The following is an 18,370-nucleotide window of genomic DNA, read 5'->3' on the forward strand; positions in this document are numbered from 1 at the left end:
TAGGTAAGGCATAATCTTTCTCTTGTAGGGACTCATACCATGGTAAAGGAAATAAAATATGTGCATAACAAATAAATATTGAGTGTCCTGAGAGAGAACACAAATGCTACAAGATTTCAAAGAGGATAGAGATTTCTTTACACATGGGTGATCACCAAAGGCTTCACGTAGTGTCATTTCAGCTGAGTCTTGAATATATTTGGAAGGTCGGAGTACGAGTGTGTGCAGTGCAGTCCATGTTTGAGCATGAAGAAGGTGGAGCCCAGAACCAGCAGGTGACCATTTGTATCTCCAGTATGTAGTTCAGTGACCAGCACAGAGTAGATGTTCAGTGACTATCATGAGTTCTGACTCATAGACAAACCATTGACTGATTATCACGTTTTTTTTTAAGATTTTATTTATTTATTTGAGTGAGAGAGAACAAGGGGGAGGGGCAGAGGGAGAGGGAGAATCAGACTCCCCGCTGAGGAGCTGCAGGATTCCATCCCAGGACCCTGGGATCATGACCTGAGCCAAAGGCAGACACTTAACCAACTGAGCCACCCAGGTGGCCCTGATTATCAAGTTTTTGGTTTTTCCTTTCTTTGGAAAAAAAGACAAAAGAAAAATAAGTAACTCTATAAACGGAAAAATCAGAAGACACATGCTGATTTCAAAAAAATTCATTAAGATGTGAGAACAAAGTGCTTTTCTGAATCTTGAAAACATGGTATTTGGTGGGTTTGAGTGGAGTAGAACTTTTGAGTACCACATTAGAGGCATCTACAGAGCTGGAATAGGGAGAATAGCTGGAAAGGTAGATGGAACCAGATTGCGAATGGCTCTGGATTCCACGTTAACACTTTTCACTTTTAACAGAGTTGCTAAAGGATTTTTGAGCAGGTAGTCTGCTCAAAATAATATAGAAAAAATAATAATTAATGGTAGTTAAATGCCATAAACTATGGGAAAGCTCTCCACTGCTTTGTAGAAAAATGATAATTAGAATTAGTGAGAAAATTGATACTGCTTCTGATGAGCAACAGCAGAGAACCAAAATGTATTGAGCATTACATAATGACAAGGCATATGCTAATTGGTTTTGAATGTTGTTTAACTCAGCAACCTGGAACAGATATTATTCATGTCATCTTTTTGTTAAACCCTAACTTAGAGAGGATTAAAAACTTTCCCAACATACTGCGAGTGGATTCTGACATCGTTTGCTTTTCATTGCAAAGCTGAAAGTGTGAAACTGGAGACCAAGTAAGAGGACTGTGACAGATTGAATTTGGAGATACCCTGTGCTGAATAGCCTCTTGCCGCAGGTCAGTCTGCTCTACATCTTTCTCTACCCTGGCTCCATACCCCAGGAGGCAGGTCCTAAGATCTAGTACACTATACAGAACTTCCTTGCCTTCTGGCTTCCAGTAGAGCTTAGCCAATGGGGGATACTGGCAAGGGACCCGAGGACTGAGGGAGAATAGAGTTGAGGTGTTCCTCTTGCCTCCCAATCCTGGGATCTGGCTGGGTCACTGCTCAACTGAAGGTCACACCTCCTGCCATCAGCACATGAGAAAATACAGCTTATAATGGCATCCTCAGGTTGGCATATGTTCAAATCTTTTTTCTCTTTCAAGGAGCCAGAAACTAGCTCAGCCAGTGGTGTAGGGCTGGTTTGAAGTAGCTTATTACCAGATGCCACCAATAAGAAGATTGATCAGCGTGGAGAATCCAAATAGCAAACCACAGTTCAAGGAGCCCAAAGAGAGCATCAACCTACTGATTTTCTCCTAGTATTTCCCAGGCTTGTTTTTTTTTTTTTTTTAAAGATTTTATTTATTTATTTGACAGAAAGAGACACAGTGAGAGAGGGAACACAGGCAGGGGGAGTGGGAGAGGGAAGAGCAGGCTTCCCACCAAGCGGGGAGCCCGATGTGGGGCTCGATCCCAGGACCCTGGGATCATGACCCGAGCTGAGGGCAGACGCTTAACGACTGAGCCACCCAGGCGCCCCCCCAGGCTTGGTTTTTAAGGGGCTGAGAAACTGATACCTTGACCTTGGCATAGCTTAGCAAGTCTCCGTTGCTCTACTCATATATAATTTCTTTCTTTCACAAACGTTGATTCCCTGCTCCTTTCCTGGGGGAGGAGGTACCAAAATATAAAAAATAAAGGGATTAAGCTGAGTGTCTGGCGTTGGCCATTTCCCACGCAAAAATCTAAGCCCCCGAGTTATTTGGGCATTTGATGGCTTTCATTTAAAACTAAAGATACTCACTTTATTTAGGACCTTCTTATCAGATTTTATTTATAAACTTATCTAGGTACACGATTTGTGGAGGAACCAATAACATATTGCTCAGTCCCAATAGCAAATGGCTCAATTTCACAATGGCTCCCATTTTTCAAGATAAAATGAAGAGAACAATAGCATATTAGAACTATTGTCATCTTGCCTTTAAAAAATTGGGATGTTTGAGGATTTACCAAGATAATATATACAAACTGCTTAGCCTAGGGTCTGGCACAGAAGTACAGCTACAGGAAAATAAAGTAACAGTTACTGAGCACCCACCAACCACATGCTAGGCAGTGGAGCACTTGCCCAAAGTTTATGGCGTTGAACCACCAGCGGTCCTAGCAACGGGTTCGAGATGCTAAGTGCTGAGCCACGGAAGGGGGCTCCCAACGGGCGGGCATGCTGGGGTCCCCAGCGACAGGGGCGGGATGGGGGGCAGGGGGCGCGGGGGCGCGCGCCCCGCGGCGCAGGCGCGGCCTGCGTTCCTCCTCCGCTGCGGGGGGCGCGCTCCGTGTCGCCACCACTCGCAACGCTGGGGGGTTGCCGGCAGTCAGGCCAGCTCCATGAGGACCAAGCACGTGAACGCGCTGATCGCCCTGGCCGCCGTCATGCTCTTCAGCTTCTCCTGCTTTTGCATCTCCAGGATGACTCAAATCAGTGAGCTGCGGCTAGCTTCTCCGGCTTCGGGGCTGCGGGATTGCCAGGGCGGCCCGGGGTGGGGGTGGGGGTGGGGAGGAGAGAAGCGGGGCGACGTGAGAGCCTGGCGCTGTCGCCCGCTCTCGTATGAGGTGTTTGACCGCTGGCGCCCTCCCGCGCCCTTGTCCGACCGGCGGTTAAGCTGTAACGGGCGCCCTTCGTCTATCCCGGCGGCCGCGCCCCCGCCAGGCGCGCGCGCTAATCGATCGGCCTGCGCGGTTGCCCGGCGCTGTCCCGCCTCCGCGCGCCCTTTTCCTCCGAGGGTTCGAGGGTCCGGTTTGTGCCCAGCTTCCCGCCGCGCGCGTCTTCCTCTTCCCCATCGTTTCCAGAAACGTGCCTGTCTGAATTAAGAACTCTTCTTACAAAGCCACATCTTTCCTCTTCGTATTCCACGTTAACGTTATTGAGCCACACTTCGAGGCTCCCTAGAGTATTTTTTGCGAAGCCAAAAAGGGGTATGATGGAGAGAATTTAGAGCGCAGGTATAGCACCTGCACTTTCTCAAATGAACCTTGAGGCTTAGGTTACTGCTTCGAAATACACCGAGGTTTTAATTCATTTTGTTTTAGGGTTCCCAGTTTAGCAAATCAAAGTGGAGATTGCCCAGGGAAATTTGAAGTTTGGATAAACAATGAGTAAACTTTTAGTATAAAAATTGCACAGAATATATTTCTACCAAAAGACTTGTTTATCTGAAATTCAAATTTAACTAGATTTCCTGCGTTTTATCTTTCAGCTCTACTTGTCCATTGGCCAGTGTAACATTTTTTTTGAAAGTAATAGAAGAGCTTTATTTTTATTGATTTTTTAATTATTATGTTATGTTAATCACCATACATTACATTGGCCAGTGTAACATTTTAGCGTCCATGTAGTTGGATTTTTATTTATTTATTTTTTTTTTAAGATTTATTTATTTTGAGAGAGTGAGAATGAGAGAGAGAGCACATGAGAGGAGGGAGGGCCAGAGGGAGACGCAGGTTCCTCGCTGAGCGGGGAGCCCGATGCGGGACTCGATCCCAGGACTCCAGGATCATGACCTGAGCTGAAGGCAGTCGCTTAACCAACTGAGCCACCCAGGCGCCCTGTAGTTGGATTTTTAATTTAAGCTTAGGAATCCTGTAAATATATTAAACCAGCCTTCCAAGATTGTCCTTAGGTTGTTTTAGGTTAAATTTTCTTTCTTATTAAACACATTTACGACCCAGGGTTCACACAGAGTAACCTTGGTGGTAGTGTCAAGGATCGCGTTTAGAAGTGGCTTTAGTCTTCTGATTAATACGAAATTTTGTCATGTATACACAATATCAACATTCTACTATTTGTTTCAAAGGATTAGGAATACATAATAATTTATCTGATTTATACTACTGATTTTTAATCATTTTATATACTTCCCCCTTCTTCATTTTCTGTAAGGAACATTATCCAGATGTGTTTTTATGCATTCTAGGACAATAAACAATTACTACTTTTATAACACAAAATAAATCGTCATTCATAATTAGAAAGTAAAATGTAAACTCTCTTTTAGACTAATTTTGGAAGGCAATTTGGATTGGTAATGTCAGAAGACATTTTAATACAACTAATATTATTATATTATTTATTATAAACTGTGGACTTTGTGTTATGACCAGGAAAAAGAAGTTTGGTCCCTCAAAGTATTTATATTCCCAGCATTCATATGTTCAAATTCAGAATATGAGATACTGTTCTTGAAAATGTACCACTCTTAGAATAACTGATAAAACAGGTTTCTCATGTTTTACATTTATGTTTCTGTGTAACCTAGATCTAAAATCAATCCTTGTACAAAATCAATCCTTGTACAAAATCAATCCTTGTACAAAATCAATCCTGAGATGTTCTTATGTCAACAAAAGAAAACAAACTTCATTTAGTTTTGGAAGCAGCGATTTTTATAAGACACCAAAGATAGTCCCAATGGTTTTTAAAATTTGATCCATAGTTGTAATTCTTTATCAATGAAAACTTGGGAATATTTATTAGAAAGATGGCTGGGGGTGCCTGGGTGGCTCAGTTGATTAAGCGCCCAGCTCTTGATCTCAGCTCAGGTTTTGATTCAGAGTAGTGAGTTCAAGCCCCACGCTGGGTTCCATGCTGGGCAAAGAGCCTACTTAAAAAAAAAAAAGTTGGCCACAACCTAGTGGCCTTCTTTACCCTTTAAAATTTTTATGTGCCTATAACCTTTTGTTTCTATAAGCTCATAGTATTAACAGTTCATTAATTTATTCTATAAATATGTAAGCTCCATGAGGAGAAGAATTTTTTCTGTTTTTGCCTGTTTGGTTCACTGCTGTGTCCCCAGCATCTGGAAAAATGCCTGTTATAATAGGTATGCTAAATATTTGTTGTCTGGTTGAATGAATGAGTGAATTAATGAATTTGATAAATACTTCTTCATGTTGTAGGAACTAGGCAACAAAAAATTTTTAAACCCTCACTTTCAGGGAGCTTACATTCTGGTTAAGGAAAATAAACAACAAACAGGAATGATAATGCTCTGTGATGTCAGGTGTTGACAAGGGAGAGAAAGTGCTATTTTAGATAGGGTGGTTAAGGAAATTCTTATTAATGCCTATTCCTGAATGAAGTAAGGGAGACTATTGTGTGGATATCTGGGGGGAGAGTTTTCGAGGCAATGAGAAAAGCTGGTGCAAAAGCCCTGTGGTACAATCAGCTTGATATGTTTGAGAAACAGCTAGGAGGCTAATGTGAACAAGGAAGAGTTGTAAAGGGATAAGATCATGGAGACCATAGTAAGAACTATGACTTTTATGCTGAGTAATATAGGAAGCCATCTATATAAAAAGATGGTCAACATCACTAATCATCAGGGAAATGCAAATGAAAACCACAGTGAGATACCACCTCATACCTGTTAGGTTGGCTATTTTTAAAAAGACAAGAAATAATGAGTGTTGGTGAAGATGTGGAGAAAAAGAGAACCTTCATGCACTGTTGGTGGGAATGTAAACTGGTGTAGCCATGGGAAAAAAGCATGGAGTTTCCTCAAAACAATAAAGATGGCACTACTCATATGACCCAGCGATTCCACTTCTGGGTATTTATATGAAGCAAGTGAAAACACTAACTTGAAAAGGTATGTTTATTGCAGCATTATTTATAATAGCCAAGCTATGGAAGCATCCTAAGTGTCCTTCAATGGATGAAAGGATAAAGAAATTTTATATATTCTATTATAATGGAATATTATTCCATTATAATATATGGAATATATAATATATGGAATATATAATATATGGACATATATTATTGTCAGCAGACAATCCAGGATGTACATGTGGGCCAATCAAGATAGTAATTGAAATGTCTTGTGGAATTTAAAGTGTATCTAGAACAACAATGTGTGACAAGAATTACAAGATAAGATAGGAGAGGGGTAAATGGAGTTAAATGGTACTAAACTTGCAGCACTGTTGAAAAGTGAGAATGTGAGAATTTGTATGAGACTGTAATAAGTCAAAGATTCACATTGAAATCTCTGGTCTAACTACTAAAATAATCGTAAAATAATGCATAACAATATCACTCATTATAGTTAGTGCTCCAAAAAGGAAATTACAGTATTTTCTGACTGGATATAAAACATAACCAAACTTGATGATATTTACAAGAGATACATTTAAATTTTAAAGATAGAGAAATGTTGGAAGAGGGATGGAAATGTATATACCAGCAACCTGATCCAAAAGAAAGTTGATGTAGCTTATATTAATATCAGCAAAATAGACTCTAAGGCCAAGTGCAACATAAATGTTGAATAAACATGGCAAGAACTTCATTAGCAATCAAAGAAATGCAAATTAAAAACACAAGATAGCATTTCATACCATTCAGATTTTTAAATTTAGGAGCTAAGACATTTGGTGAGGATGGGGAAGTACAGGAATTTGCACACACTCCCCTCGGGAGTGGGGAGTATACATACATACAGTCAATCACTTTCATTATGTGACATGCATTTCCTGTGTCCTAGCAATTCTGCTAGTCAAGACTGAAATTGGTGTGCAACCTTACCCAGTGGTTTATGGCCACCTCCCCTTGTCACTGATCAGTACCCATGCCATATAGGTTGTTCAATATTTGTTTTTTTTTTAAGATTTTACTTATTTATTTGTCAGAGAGAGAGAGCACAAGCAGGGGGAGCAGCAGGCAGAGGGAGAAGCAGGCTCCCCACTGAGCAGTGAGCCTGACGCAGGACTTGAACCCAGCACCCTGGGATCATGACCTGAGCCGAAGGCAGATGCTTAACTGACTGAGTCATCCAGGCCTCCCAAGGTTGTTCAATATTTAAAATAACATCGCTACCACCAGATATATCAAAGGGAAACTCTTGAATATATCAATCTGGTATATTTTTGGTAGCATTTTTTATAATTGTTCATCAACAGAAGAGCTAAATGTGTTACTGTATATTCAAAACAGTGGAACATTTAACAGTAGTGGAAGTGAATGGACTAGAGCTTGACTTATCAGTATGGATGGATTGCAAAAACATAAATTAAGCAAAAGAAGCAAGTACAGAAGAATGCATATAAGTATTATTTATTAATAGCTAAAAACATATGAGTCAGCTTGCACAAGTGGTAAAACTTGAAAGAAAAGCAATGGAAGATTAATACAAAATTCAGAATTCTGCTCATCTGGGAGTAAGGAGGAAAGGGAACATAATCTTGGAAGGAAACAGATGGACTATTTAAGGCTAGGGTAGTAGTGGATTCATGGATGCTCATTTTTATTGTTGTCTTTCAAACTATTTTATATGCTTTGTAATGCCTGAAATATTTCATCATAAGACCTAACGCATAGAGGGACCACTCAAAGGGAGTTCAAAGGGTGTTGTTCGTAGTGTGATTTGATTATTGCAAAATATATGTGGAGTGGAATAATCCAAAATATATTTTACCTTCATCTCCTACCAACTGCCTCGGATAGTCTTTCTTTGGAACCACTTTGGGTACAAATAAATGAATAATAAATTTGAAGTGGTCTGCCAATACTTCAACCTCATGCCATTCATTCCCCTTTCTTTTGACCCCCTGAGTGAATTACTTGCTTTTCCCTCAGTACGCCATACCATTTCATACTTATGCATTTATGTTGTTATTTTCTTAGTTTCGAATGCCCTTCCCTTTGCTGTAGGGCGGCATTCTGTACATTCTTCAAGTTCTTAAATATCCCCTCTTCTCTGAAACCTTTTCCCTTGTCCCTCCCCCACTCCTCAGTCTTCCTTACTAGTTAAGAATTTCTGCCTCTCTCTGCCTGTGGCACTTGAGCATAACTCCATTTTCACAATTATATTAATTGGTTGTTTAAATACATGCTCCTTCCTCCATCTCTTGTCAGGTAATTTAGAGCAGGAACCTGACTTTATCCATGTTTACCTGTCATATAGCTCAGTGAATAACACATGGTAAGTATTAAATGGCAGAAAGAATGCACACCCTGTGATGCTTCTCATTGCTGGAGGGGTTTAGTGAATGAAATGGGGTGGAAGAGTCAGGGCATGGCCATATGGGATAAGACCTTGTATGTTAAGGCAAGTAGTTTGGACTTAATTCAGTAAGCATTCAGGGAATCATTGAAAGTCTTTGAGCAGTGTTTCCAGAAGATTAATTGTGGATTGGAGGTGAGAGACTAATTAAGAGACAGTTAAAATAGTGTAGCTAGAGGCAGTAATGACCTGAACTATGGTAAAGTCAGTGATGAGAAAGATAAAACAATTAAAGAGATCTATAACAGTGCTTCTTAAATTTTAACGTGTATACCAATCACCTGTGAATTTATTAAAGCACAGATTCTGACTCAGTAGGTCTGGGGAGAGGCCTGAAATACTGCATTTCTTTTCTTCTTTTCTTTTTTTTTTTTCTCTTTTTCCTTTCTTTCTTTTTTTTTTTTTTTTGAGAGAGAGAAAGAAAGCATGCGTGCATGTGAGCGAGTGGGAGAGGAGCAGAGGGAGAGGGAGAGAGAGAATCTCAAGCAGACTCCATGCTCAGCGTGGAGCCCAACACGGGACTCTGTCTCACAACCCTGAGATCACAACCTGAGTCGAAATCAAGAGTCAACACATAACTGACTGAGCCACCCAGGCACCCCAAGGGATACTGCATTTCTAATAAGCTCACAGCTGGTGCCAAGAAACCGCTGTCCAATATGGCAACCCCTATCTAGGTGACTGTCGAGCACTTGAAATATGGTTAGTGTAACTGAGAAAATGAATTTTAAATTTGGTTTAATTTTAACTAACTTAAACTTAAATATAAAGGCTGAAGCAGTGCAAAATATTTATCCATTAAGCAAAATTTTATTGTTTTGGTAAGACTGCATTTCACTATTAAAATTTTACATGTGAATTAAGATGTACTGTAAGTATAAAATATACACAGGATTTAGCATTCATAGTACAAAAAGGAATGCAAACTATTCCATTAGTTACTCTTTATGTTGGTTACATGTTGAAAAATATTTCAGATATATTGAATTACATTAAATATATTCTTTACAATTACTTGTTTCTTGTTACTTTTTTTAAATGTGGCTACTAGAAAATTTAAAATTACAAAGGTATCTTACATTTTATTTCTACTGGATAGCGGTGTCTTGGATTCTTGCTGTGAGAAACAAAGGTCAGTGGTACTTAGGATCTCACCTGGCCCCTTTATTATGGGCGGAAGTCACATTGGCCCATTGCACCCATGGACTGGTGTTTGTTTTCACAATTTCACCACACTTGATTCAAAACATCAAATTATTGTTTATTTCAAACCTTTGAAACATAGTTTTATAACATCTCACCCTTGCAAATACCTAAGTGAATATGAAAGTAATTAAATATTTGAAATAGAATATTGTTGAATAGAATTATCAAGTAAAATTGTATAAGAAGCAGATGTAAGACTAGGGAATATATCCTTTAACTTTTTTGCATGGTTGTTTTCTGCAAATACTACTTCCTCTAGAGAAAACTCTGTTTTCATGTTTACCAAGTTGATCCCTCAGGGACTGACTTAAAACATTGTGGAAGCTTAGCTGTGTTGCATCACCCGTGATATATTAGCTTCAAACACGATTCAGTTTGCAGAGAGAATATTACCCCAGGAACCCCAATAAGATAGGGTTATACTGGTGAAACTATGTCTACTTCTAAAGTTTGTCGACATCTTTAAATAGTATCCATTTTATGAATATTCAAGATTTATCTGGGATAGTTGCAGTTCTTTTGATTAAAGCACAGTTCAGTTTAAAAATCACTCAGGGCGCCTGGGTGGCTCAGTCAGTTAAGCTCTTGGTTTCGGCTCAGGTCATGATCTCAGGGTCATGAGTTCGAGCCCCACATCAGGCTCTGCGCTGGGTATGGAGTCTGCTTGGATGCTCTCTCTCTCCCTCTCCCTCTGCCCCTCTCCACCACCCCCCAAAAAGTTGTCCCCCTGCCCTGTCTCTAAGCCCACTGGTCCTGCTTTCTCCTGAACCGGCTCCAGCTAGGCTTTCACTTCGCTGGGGACTGCACACTGCTGTCTCATGGCTCCCGCCCTGTCCTCACCCTCCTTGTCCTATTCAACAGCACTTGACAGTTGATGCCTTTCATCTCCTTGACACATTTTTCTCACTTGGTTTCCAAGGTCTTGACACACACCCGAGCTTCCTCCTGCCTTACCAGCTAATCTGTCTTAGCTTTGTTACTGACTTCTCATGTGTTCAACTTTGTTACTGACTTCTCATGTGTTCACCCCATAACTTGGGGTGCCCCAGAATTTAGTCCTTGGGCCTCATCTCTTCTCTGTTCATCCTCATTCTCATAGTGATCTCCTGCTTCTTACCCCAGGTCTCTCTAAGTGTCTGTGGCCAGGCCAGGCCAGTTCTCCTGCCAGACCCACACATGGAGCTGCCTACTGAGATGTGTGATAAGCATCTCAAATCTAACATGTCTCAAACCACACAGACTCCTAATATTCACACCGAAACTTGCTCCCTTCATCTTCTCCATCTCAGTAAATGGCTACTCCTTTCTTCTAGTTGCTCAGAATATCATTGCCTCCTTTTTTTTTTTTCCGTATCCCACATTTGATGTCAGCAAATCCTATCTTCTTTATCTTCAGACTCTATCCAGAATTAAACCATTCCTCAGCACTTACCCACCAACAATCTTTTCTAAGCCACAGACGTCTTTCCTGATCGCCCTTCTTCAGTCTTAGTTTCCCCAACTCTGTTGTTCACACGGCAGATAGAAGGATCCTGTTCTGGTAAGTTGGATTATGTGGCTCTCTGCCTATAGACTTCTATTGGCTCCCCGGTTTGCTTAAAGTAAATCTAAAGTACTTACAAAGGTGGCTTTGTAATTTCATCACCTACAACTCTTCCTGTCATTCTTTTGCTTCAGCCACACTGGTCTCCATGCTGTTTCTGGAGATAACGGGCACCCTCCTGCCTCAGGGCTTTTGCACAAGCTCTTCTCTCTGTACCAGAGTTACCTGCAGCATTCTTTCATTTGCTTTGTTCTTGTCTGTGCTCACATGTTATCTCCTCAAGCCTTCTCTGATCACCCTGTTGACAGTTAAAACCTCCCCCCACCATCAACACTCTGTATCCTTTTTCCCTGCTTTATGTTTTTTTGGTACTTATAAACATATGATTCACTTATTTCTTGTTTTTTCCATTCAGTAGGATGTAAGTTCCAAGGGGGCCAGGAGTTCTGTTTTGTGCATTGTCATATCCCCAGGACATGTAACAGTATTTAGTTTAATAAATATTTGTTGAACGAGGGAATTAATTGCATGGCCAGGCAACTGTTCTGGCTGGTGACATATAGAAGGCCCTGAGAAGAGCATTCCTTCCCAAAGAAAAACTCAGGCTTTGCTTGGAATTGTAAATGAATTCTGAACTCTCTGTCACAGTGTTTTAGGAAGGAACAGAAAATTGCTTTTACTCTTGACATCCCCCTCTCTACTGAGACCAAATGGTTGATCTATAGCCATGTATTTCCATCTGTAGAGAATAGGCAAAAATCCTAGTATTGTACTGTGAGGGCAATGATGACCAACACAAATTGCCAACCAGTACACTGATAGGTGCTGGAGACCAACCATTGCTTCAGCTAGATTGATTCTGGGGCCCAGATTAGGAGGCCTTCAAGAGGTTGCAGAGAAAAAAATAGTTCAGAGCAGCAAGTCCTCCATCTTTTCCTTACTGAGTGATTTATATGTACAGATTAAATTGTGGCTTGGATCCAGCAGTGCCTTTTCACTCTTGTCATTTGTCATTCACTCTTGTCTGGCCTTTCCCTGGAGGTGGATTGAGGGAGGAAACTGTATATCTTGTGCCACCATCCACTCGCTAGTGAAGACTAGACATGTAGATCCTTGAGTTCTGCTGGTTGTATCTTAACAGGCTAGGGACTTGTGCAGGGATGGGGCACAAGGCTCACTGCGAAAGACTGCAAGAAGTCTTCATAATTACAGGATTCTCTGTAATGGTTAGTCAGCCAGTTGGGTCTTTCCCTAAACCTCCACTGCCCTGTTTCAGCAAGCCTAACTATGCATAAAATCTGAATCTACATGTTTGTGTGTGTACCCCATTGATGGGAGTCCCTGTTGGCAGGATACTCCATATAATATGAAATTGTTGCATTTGAGAGATTCAGTGACACAGAACTGGAGATGGAGAGGTGTTGTGAGAGACCCTAGAGATGGAGCTGGCCACTGTGTGAGGACTGGAGAAGGGGGGCCCCCTCCAACCCAAGCGGGAGAGACAACGTGTCTTGTTAGAGAGCAGTGAAACAGCAGGTTTAATTTCCTCTGTTGTATCTTGGGGTGGATGATCCATTGAGGCTTGGCAGAGAAATACCAGGATATTATAGTTTATTGGTTGCTTCCTGTCCTCAGTAGAGTAGCTCAGGCAAGACACAAGTTTTGTTCCAAGCTGGCCTATCTGATGGATGTACAGTGGCCAGCAAGATGGATATACAGTGCTGTCAGGAGGGGCCGAGTCTGCCCATGGCCAGGGATTCAAGACCTCTGGGAACCACTTAGGCACCTGCTGGACTTCAAATTCTGAACCCTCTGCCCAAGGCTAAGGCTAGTGTGAGCCAAGGCAGGGAGGGAAGGACACAACAGAGATGAGACTGGGAGAATTTTTATCACTACATTTTCTTACTCCATGTTATAAGTCAATCTCACTTTTGCTCTCAAATCTATAACACCAGCCCTAATCTCTCCCTTGAACTTCAGAGTCGTAGAGCCAAATGTTTGCCACATATGTAGATGCCTCATAAGCATCATCACGGCTCCTTTTCCTGTTTTCCCAATTCAGACTGAAGAAATCTGTAGTCATGTCGGAAACCTAGTAGGGATTCTAATCTCTTTCAGTCAGTTCAAAGTCTTTTCAATAAAAGCTCTTAGATGTTTTTCATATTATCCCCTATTTCCTAATCCTTTCTGCCCTAGTTTATTCTTTTACCATCTCTCACATGAAACTACTATCAATTTAGGTTCCTAACTAGTGGTTTCTTTGGCTTTAGTTTTGCCTTCCTGAAACAACCTTCAATATGGCCACCAGAATGATCTTCCTAAAATGCAGGTTGCGCCTAGTAGTCTTCAGCTATGTTTCTTTTTTTTTTTATTAAAGATTTATTTATTTATTTATTTGAAAGAGAGAGAATGAGAGAGAGAGAAAGAGCACATGAGAGGGGGGAGGGTCAGAGGGAGAAGCAGACTCCCCTCCGAGCAGAGAGCCTGATGCGGGACTCGATCCAGGGACTCCAGGATCATGACCCGAGCCGAAGGCAGTCGCTTAACCAACTGAGCCACCCAGACGCCCCTTCAGCTATGTTTCTTGATTGAAATACTTGTTCCCGTGATAGCCAATAGTGCTGTTCCAAGATATATAAAGTCACCTGAAAAAAACGTTGGGAGGAGGGCAGAACATGACTCTGTTATCTTTATATTAAAACAAATACATCTTAACTAGGATTATTGTGGTGATCATTTCATAACATGCAAATATCAACTCATTACTTGGCACACCTGAAACTGTTATATGTCAACTATGCCTCAATTAAAAAATAAGTAAATGAAAATCCATGAACCCTAAACCAAAACAAAACAAATATGTACTGTAGAATGGGCTACAAAATTTGCACATATTTTATTTTTAAATTTTATTTATTTATTTATTTATTTATTTATTTATTTATTTATTTATTTATTTATTTATTTATTTGACAGAGAGAGACACAGCGAGAGAGGGAACACAAGCAGGGGGAGTGGGAGAGGGAGACGCAGGCTTCCCGCAGAGCAGGGAGCCCAATGTGGGGCTTGATCCCAGGACCCTGGGACCATGACCTGAGCCGAAGGCAGACGCTTAATGACTGAGCCACCCAGGTGCCCCTTTGCACATATTTTAAAGAAACTTCACTGAAATTTCATGACTGGGGGGTGCTATTTCATGTTATGCCTCCACCCACATCCCTTTTATTCAAATTTACTGCCATTAGAGGTTTTTTTTTAGAAAAAAGGTTTGAGAAACATAGGTGTAGGGGAGTGTTCAAGCTCTTTATCATAACTTATCAAAAAGATCCGCAGAACCAGATTCCTCTTTTAACCTCTGAATTTTCCCCTGTTGTCCCTGAAATACTGAATAGCTTCTAGGTGTGTAGGACCACGTTTTTGAAAGCCTCCTCGCCTTTCCCACGGCAGTGCTCCACATAGAACACCTGTCTTTGCTTCCCTTGATTGCCTCACTCACACTGCCCCCAGAGTCCCCCTGGGCAGCGCATCCTCCAGATTCCTCCTCTGAGTTCCTGCCCTCCCCCTCCTAAGCTGAATGGATCCTGCCCTCTGTGCATACTATTATCACTAGATGTCAGGGCTTGCAGCCTTGTTTTACTGTGTCCATGTTTCCTTCACGGGGACACCTTTCATTTCATTCTCCTAGAAGGGCCATTTTCAAGTGACCTCTTGGACCTTCTCTCAGAAGATAGAGTCATCTGAATGGTGAGATGGGTCAGACCTGACTTCTGTGGGCCAATACATGGACAGGGAGGCGGAATAGCTTCCTTGAAAAGGCAACTTGGGCCATCTCTGAGCTCTTTCTCTCATAACATCTCTTATGTACTCCCTGAAAGAAGGGCCAGCTCTCTCTACTTTTTCCTCCAAAATAGTAAGCACATGTGGCAAGTCATCCCCTTTGTGGGTATGGCCCCACAGTGGTCCAGTTGCTCTTTCAATAATGGGTGGGAGTAAGTTAACTTGGGTAGGGAAATAGGACATCCCACTGCACTTGGCAACATACCCATTGTCAGACAGCCCCCAATAAAACTGATAGTTACTGTTTGGGGCTGGTGTTATCTATGTACTCCTAATAAGTTAAAACCCAAGGAGAAGGAAATCTGTAACATCCAAAATATCACAATGATTTAAATGACCAGTTAAGTTAGTTCTACCAATTAGCCTATAAACTTCCTAAAGGCAAGACTACCGTATCTTTTTTTATTGTTGTACTTCCCTTGGCACAGAGTACTTGGCAAATAAAAGGTGCTTAGTATTTTATTTGTTAATTTTTTTCTGATTATAGAAGCAATGTAACATGATTCTAGAACAAAAGAATTCTAGGAAATAAAAACTGATCCAGCAAACTAAAGATTTTATATTAACAAAATACAAACTTGTGTTCTTAGTCTTTTTTACTATCTGTATATGTGTTGTTTTACAAAAAAGAAATGATTTTATACATAGCTTTGTTTTTAAAAAACAATTGTTTGTACAACATTAAATATTCTATAAGATGATTTTCATAGCTGTATAGTATTACATTGGCAAATGAATAAAATGTAGCCTATTGATAAATAATATTTGTCAGATATTTGTCAAAGCGTTTTTTTTCATGTGCTTTGCCACATGGCTTATGTGCATTATTGTATCACTTCTTCCCAACTCTGGGGCAGGGATTTTTATAAATCCATTTATACGTGAAGGAACAGAAGTTAACAAACATAAAATAGCTTGTCCAAGATGACACAAGTATTAAGTGATGAAATTGGGATTCAGTTATACATGATTTAACCCCCGAGCCACTGTAACTTTTAAAAAGGATATTCTGTAATTTATTTAGCATATGTCCATGTTGAGCATTTAGGCTGTTTCTGATTTTCTTATAAGGATTAATAATGCTGCTGCCTGTGTTAGACATCCTTAGAGCCAAATCTGTGTATATATTTCTGGTTATTTTCTTCAGATAAATTCTTAAAAGTGAATTTTTTGTCTCAATTGGTTTTTCCCTCTAATTACAAATCTACTATGTGCACAAAATGGAAAATTTGGAATATATAGAAAAGCACAAAGTAATTAAGCAAAAACCGTTTATAATAGTTCCACTTCCAGATAGTACTGTTTTAACATCCCACTCTTTCTCCAGCCTCTTATGTGTATTGTATAGACATATATATATAAACTGTGTACCTGTATATATACACACAGTGTTACAGCTATGTTGAAGCATATATTTTATTTTTTCGTTATATATTACAGAAAATATTATGATACCATTGCTACATATATAAATATATACACATATGTTTTCCTTGCAGGTAATCAATTAATTAATTGTAGAAACCATATTTTGGAGTTTAAGGAAAAAATGCTACATTTAAAAAACAAAACTGAAAGAAACCGCCAAGAACTGACCAAAGCCTTGAGTAAAATGAAGTATGAAATGACACAGAGAAAAAATATGTCCATAAACTTAGGTTTGTGTTGCTTTTGTTTTTGTGGGTGGTGGTTTGTTTGTTGGTCTTGTGTTTTGTGTTTGGGAATTTAGATTTTGTGCTTTGTGATTTGAGAACACTTCTCCCCAACAAATATAACTAAGTTAGTTACTTGTTCTTTTATTGTGAGACATACAAAAATTGGGTAAGAGACAACACTAATATACTTCCTCTCCTCTGGAGCTCAGAAATGGTCTTCCTGTGTTTGCTGTGTGACCCGCACCACCGTCGTGACCCATCCGCTAGGTGGGCCAGAACCTGAGTGTCACTCTGACGCCCCCGCCCCGCCTCCTCTTGCATATTCCCATTTCAGTCAGTAAGCAAACCTGTTGATTCACAATCTTATGTGTCCACAAATCTGTCCACATTTTCCCATCACCATCTCTGCTGCTCTAGTCAGGCCGCCTTCATGCCTCGTCTGAATGACTGCTAACATACTTCTGTTTTTTCTCTCTCCCCAGACTTGTCCCCGCCTGTCTATTTCCACTGTAGCCAAAGTGAAGGCTCACTATCCTGTGTGTCATCCTGCAGTGGCTCGCACTTCTCCAGGATAAAAAGTCCTGCCTCTGTTTCCCCTTTTGTAGTCAGGTAGTCCTTACTCTTAATACCTTGCAACCACTAATCAGTTCTCTTCTTAGAGTTTTCTCTTTCCCAGAATGTCATTCAAAGGGAATCATACAGTGTGTAATTCTTGGAGACTGACTTCTTTCACTTAACAAAGATTCATCAAAGTTATGTGACGAAATTTTTTGTTGACTTTATATTGCTGAGTAGCCTTTGATTATATGGATGTACAGTGGATACAGTTTGTTTATCCTTTTACCAATTGAAGGACATTTAGGTTGTTTTCATTTTTTTGGCAATTACAAGTACATGTTACTGTAAACATTCATATACAGGTTTTTTGTATGAAAAGAATTTTCTTTAAAGTGTATATATTTATATATACGTATATATATCCTGAATACATTTCATATAGATATGTGATTTGGAAATGTTTTCTCCCAATCTTGGCTAGTCTTTTCATTCTCCTTATGGTGTCCTTCAGAAACCAAACACTTTTAATTGTGAAGTTCAATTTATCAATTTTTCTTTTTATATAATGTTTTTGATATTACCTTTAAGAATTCTTTACCTCTCTCAGGGTCACGAAGATTTTCTTTTATGTGTGTGCTTTGAATTTTATAGTTTAGGTTTTACATTTGGGTCTCTGAAACTTTTGAGTTGGTTTTTGTAACTAGTGTGAAGTACGGGTCAAGATTCAGTCTTTTTCATGTGAATGTCCAAGTATTCCAAGTATTCTTTGTCAAAAACGCTGTCCTTTCCTGCATTGAATTGCCTTTGTACCTTTTCCAAAAATCAGTTGATGATATTTATGTGGATCTATTTCTGGATTCTCTATTCTCTTCCATCGGTCTGTGTATCTTTTTTTAATGTAATACCACACTGTCTTGATTACCATATTATATATTATGAATTATATAGGGTGTGAGTCTCTAATTTTGCTCTTCTTTTTCAAAATTGTAGAGGTATATTCAAATGAGTGGTACAAGTAGAATCATTAAATGTTGAGCTACAAAACAAAG

At 40.0% G+C, this 18,370-nt stretch overlaps 1 protein-coding gene across 1 annotated transcript in view; it reads left to right on the plus strand.

The window, feature by feature from the left end:
• Nucleotides 1-2,847: 2,847 nt before the first annotated feature.
• The window catches only part of MGAT4D (MGAT4 family member D), a 56,343-nt gene continuing 40,820 nt past the window's right edge, over nt 2,848-18,370 (plus strand). Inside the window, exons 1-2 of the mRNA XM_028102245.1 lie at nt 2,848-2,941; nt 16,608-16,766. Of these exons, the coding sequence (XP_027958046.1) occupies nt 2,848-2,941; nt 16,608-16,766 (253 nt within the window). The remainder of the gene's footprint in view (nt 2,942-16,607; nt 16,767-18,370) is intronic.

The sequence above is a fragment of the Eumetopias jubatus genome, unplaced genomic scaffold, assembly GCF_037043125.1.
Source record: "Eumetopias jubatus isolate StellerSeaLion01/CBP00866 unplaced genomic scaffold, mEumJub1_p1.0 scaffold_2, whole genome shotgun sequence".
Taxonomy (NCBI): Eukaryota; Metazoa; Chordata; class Mammalia; order Carnivora; family Otariidae; genus Eumetopias; species Eumetopias jubatus.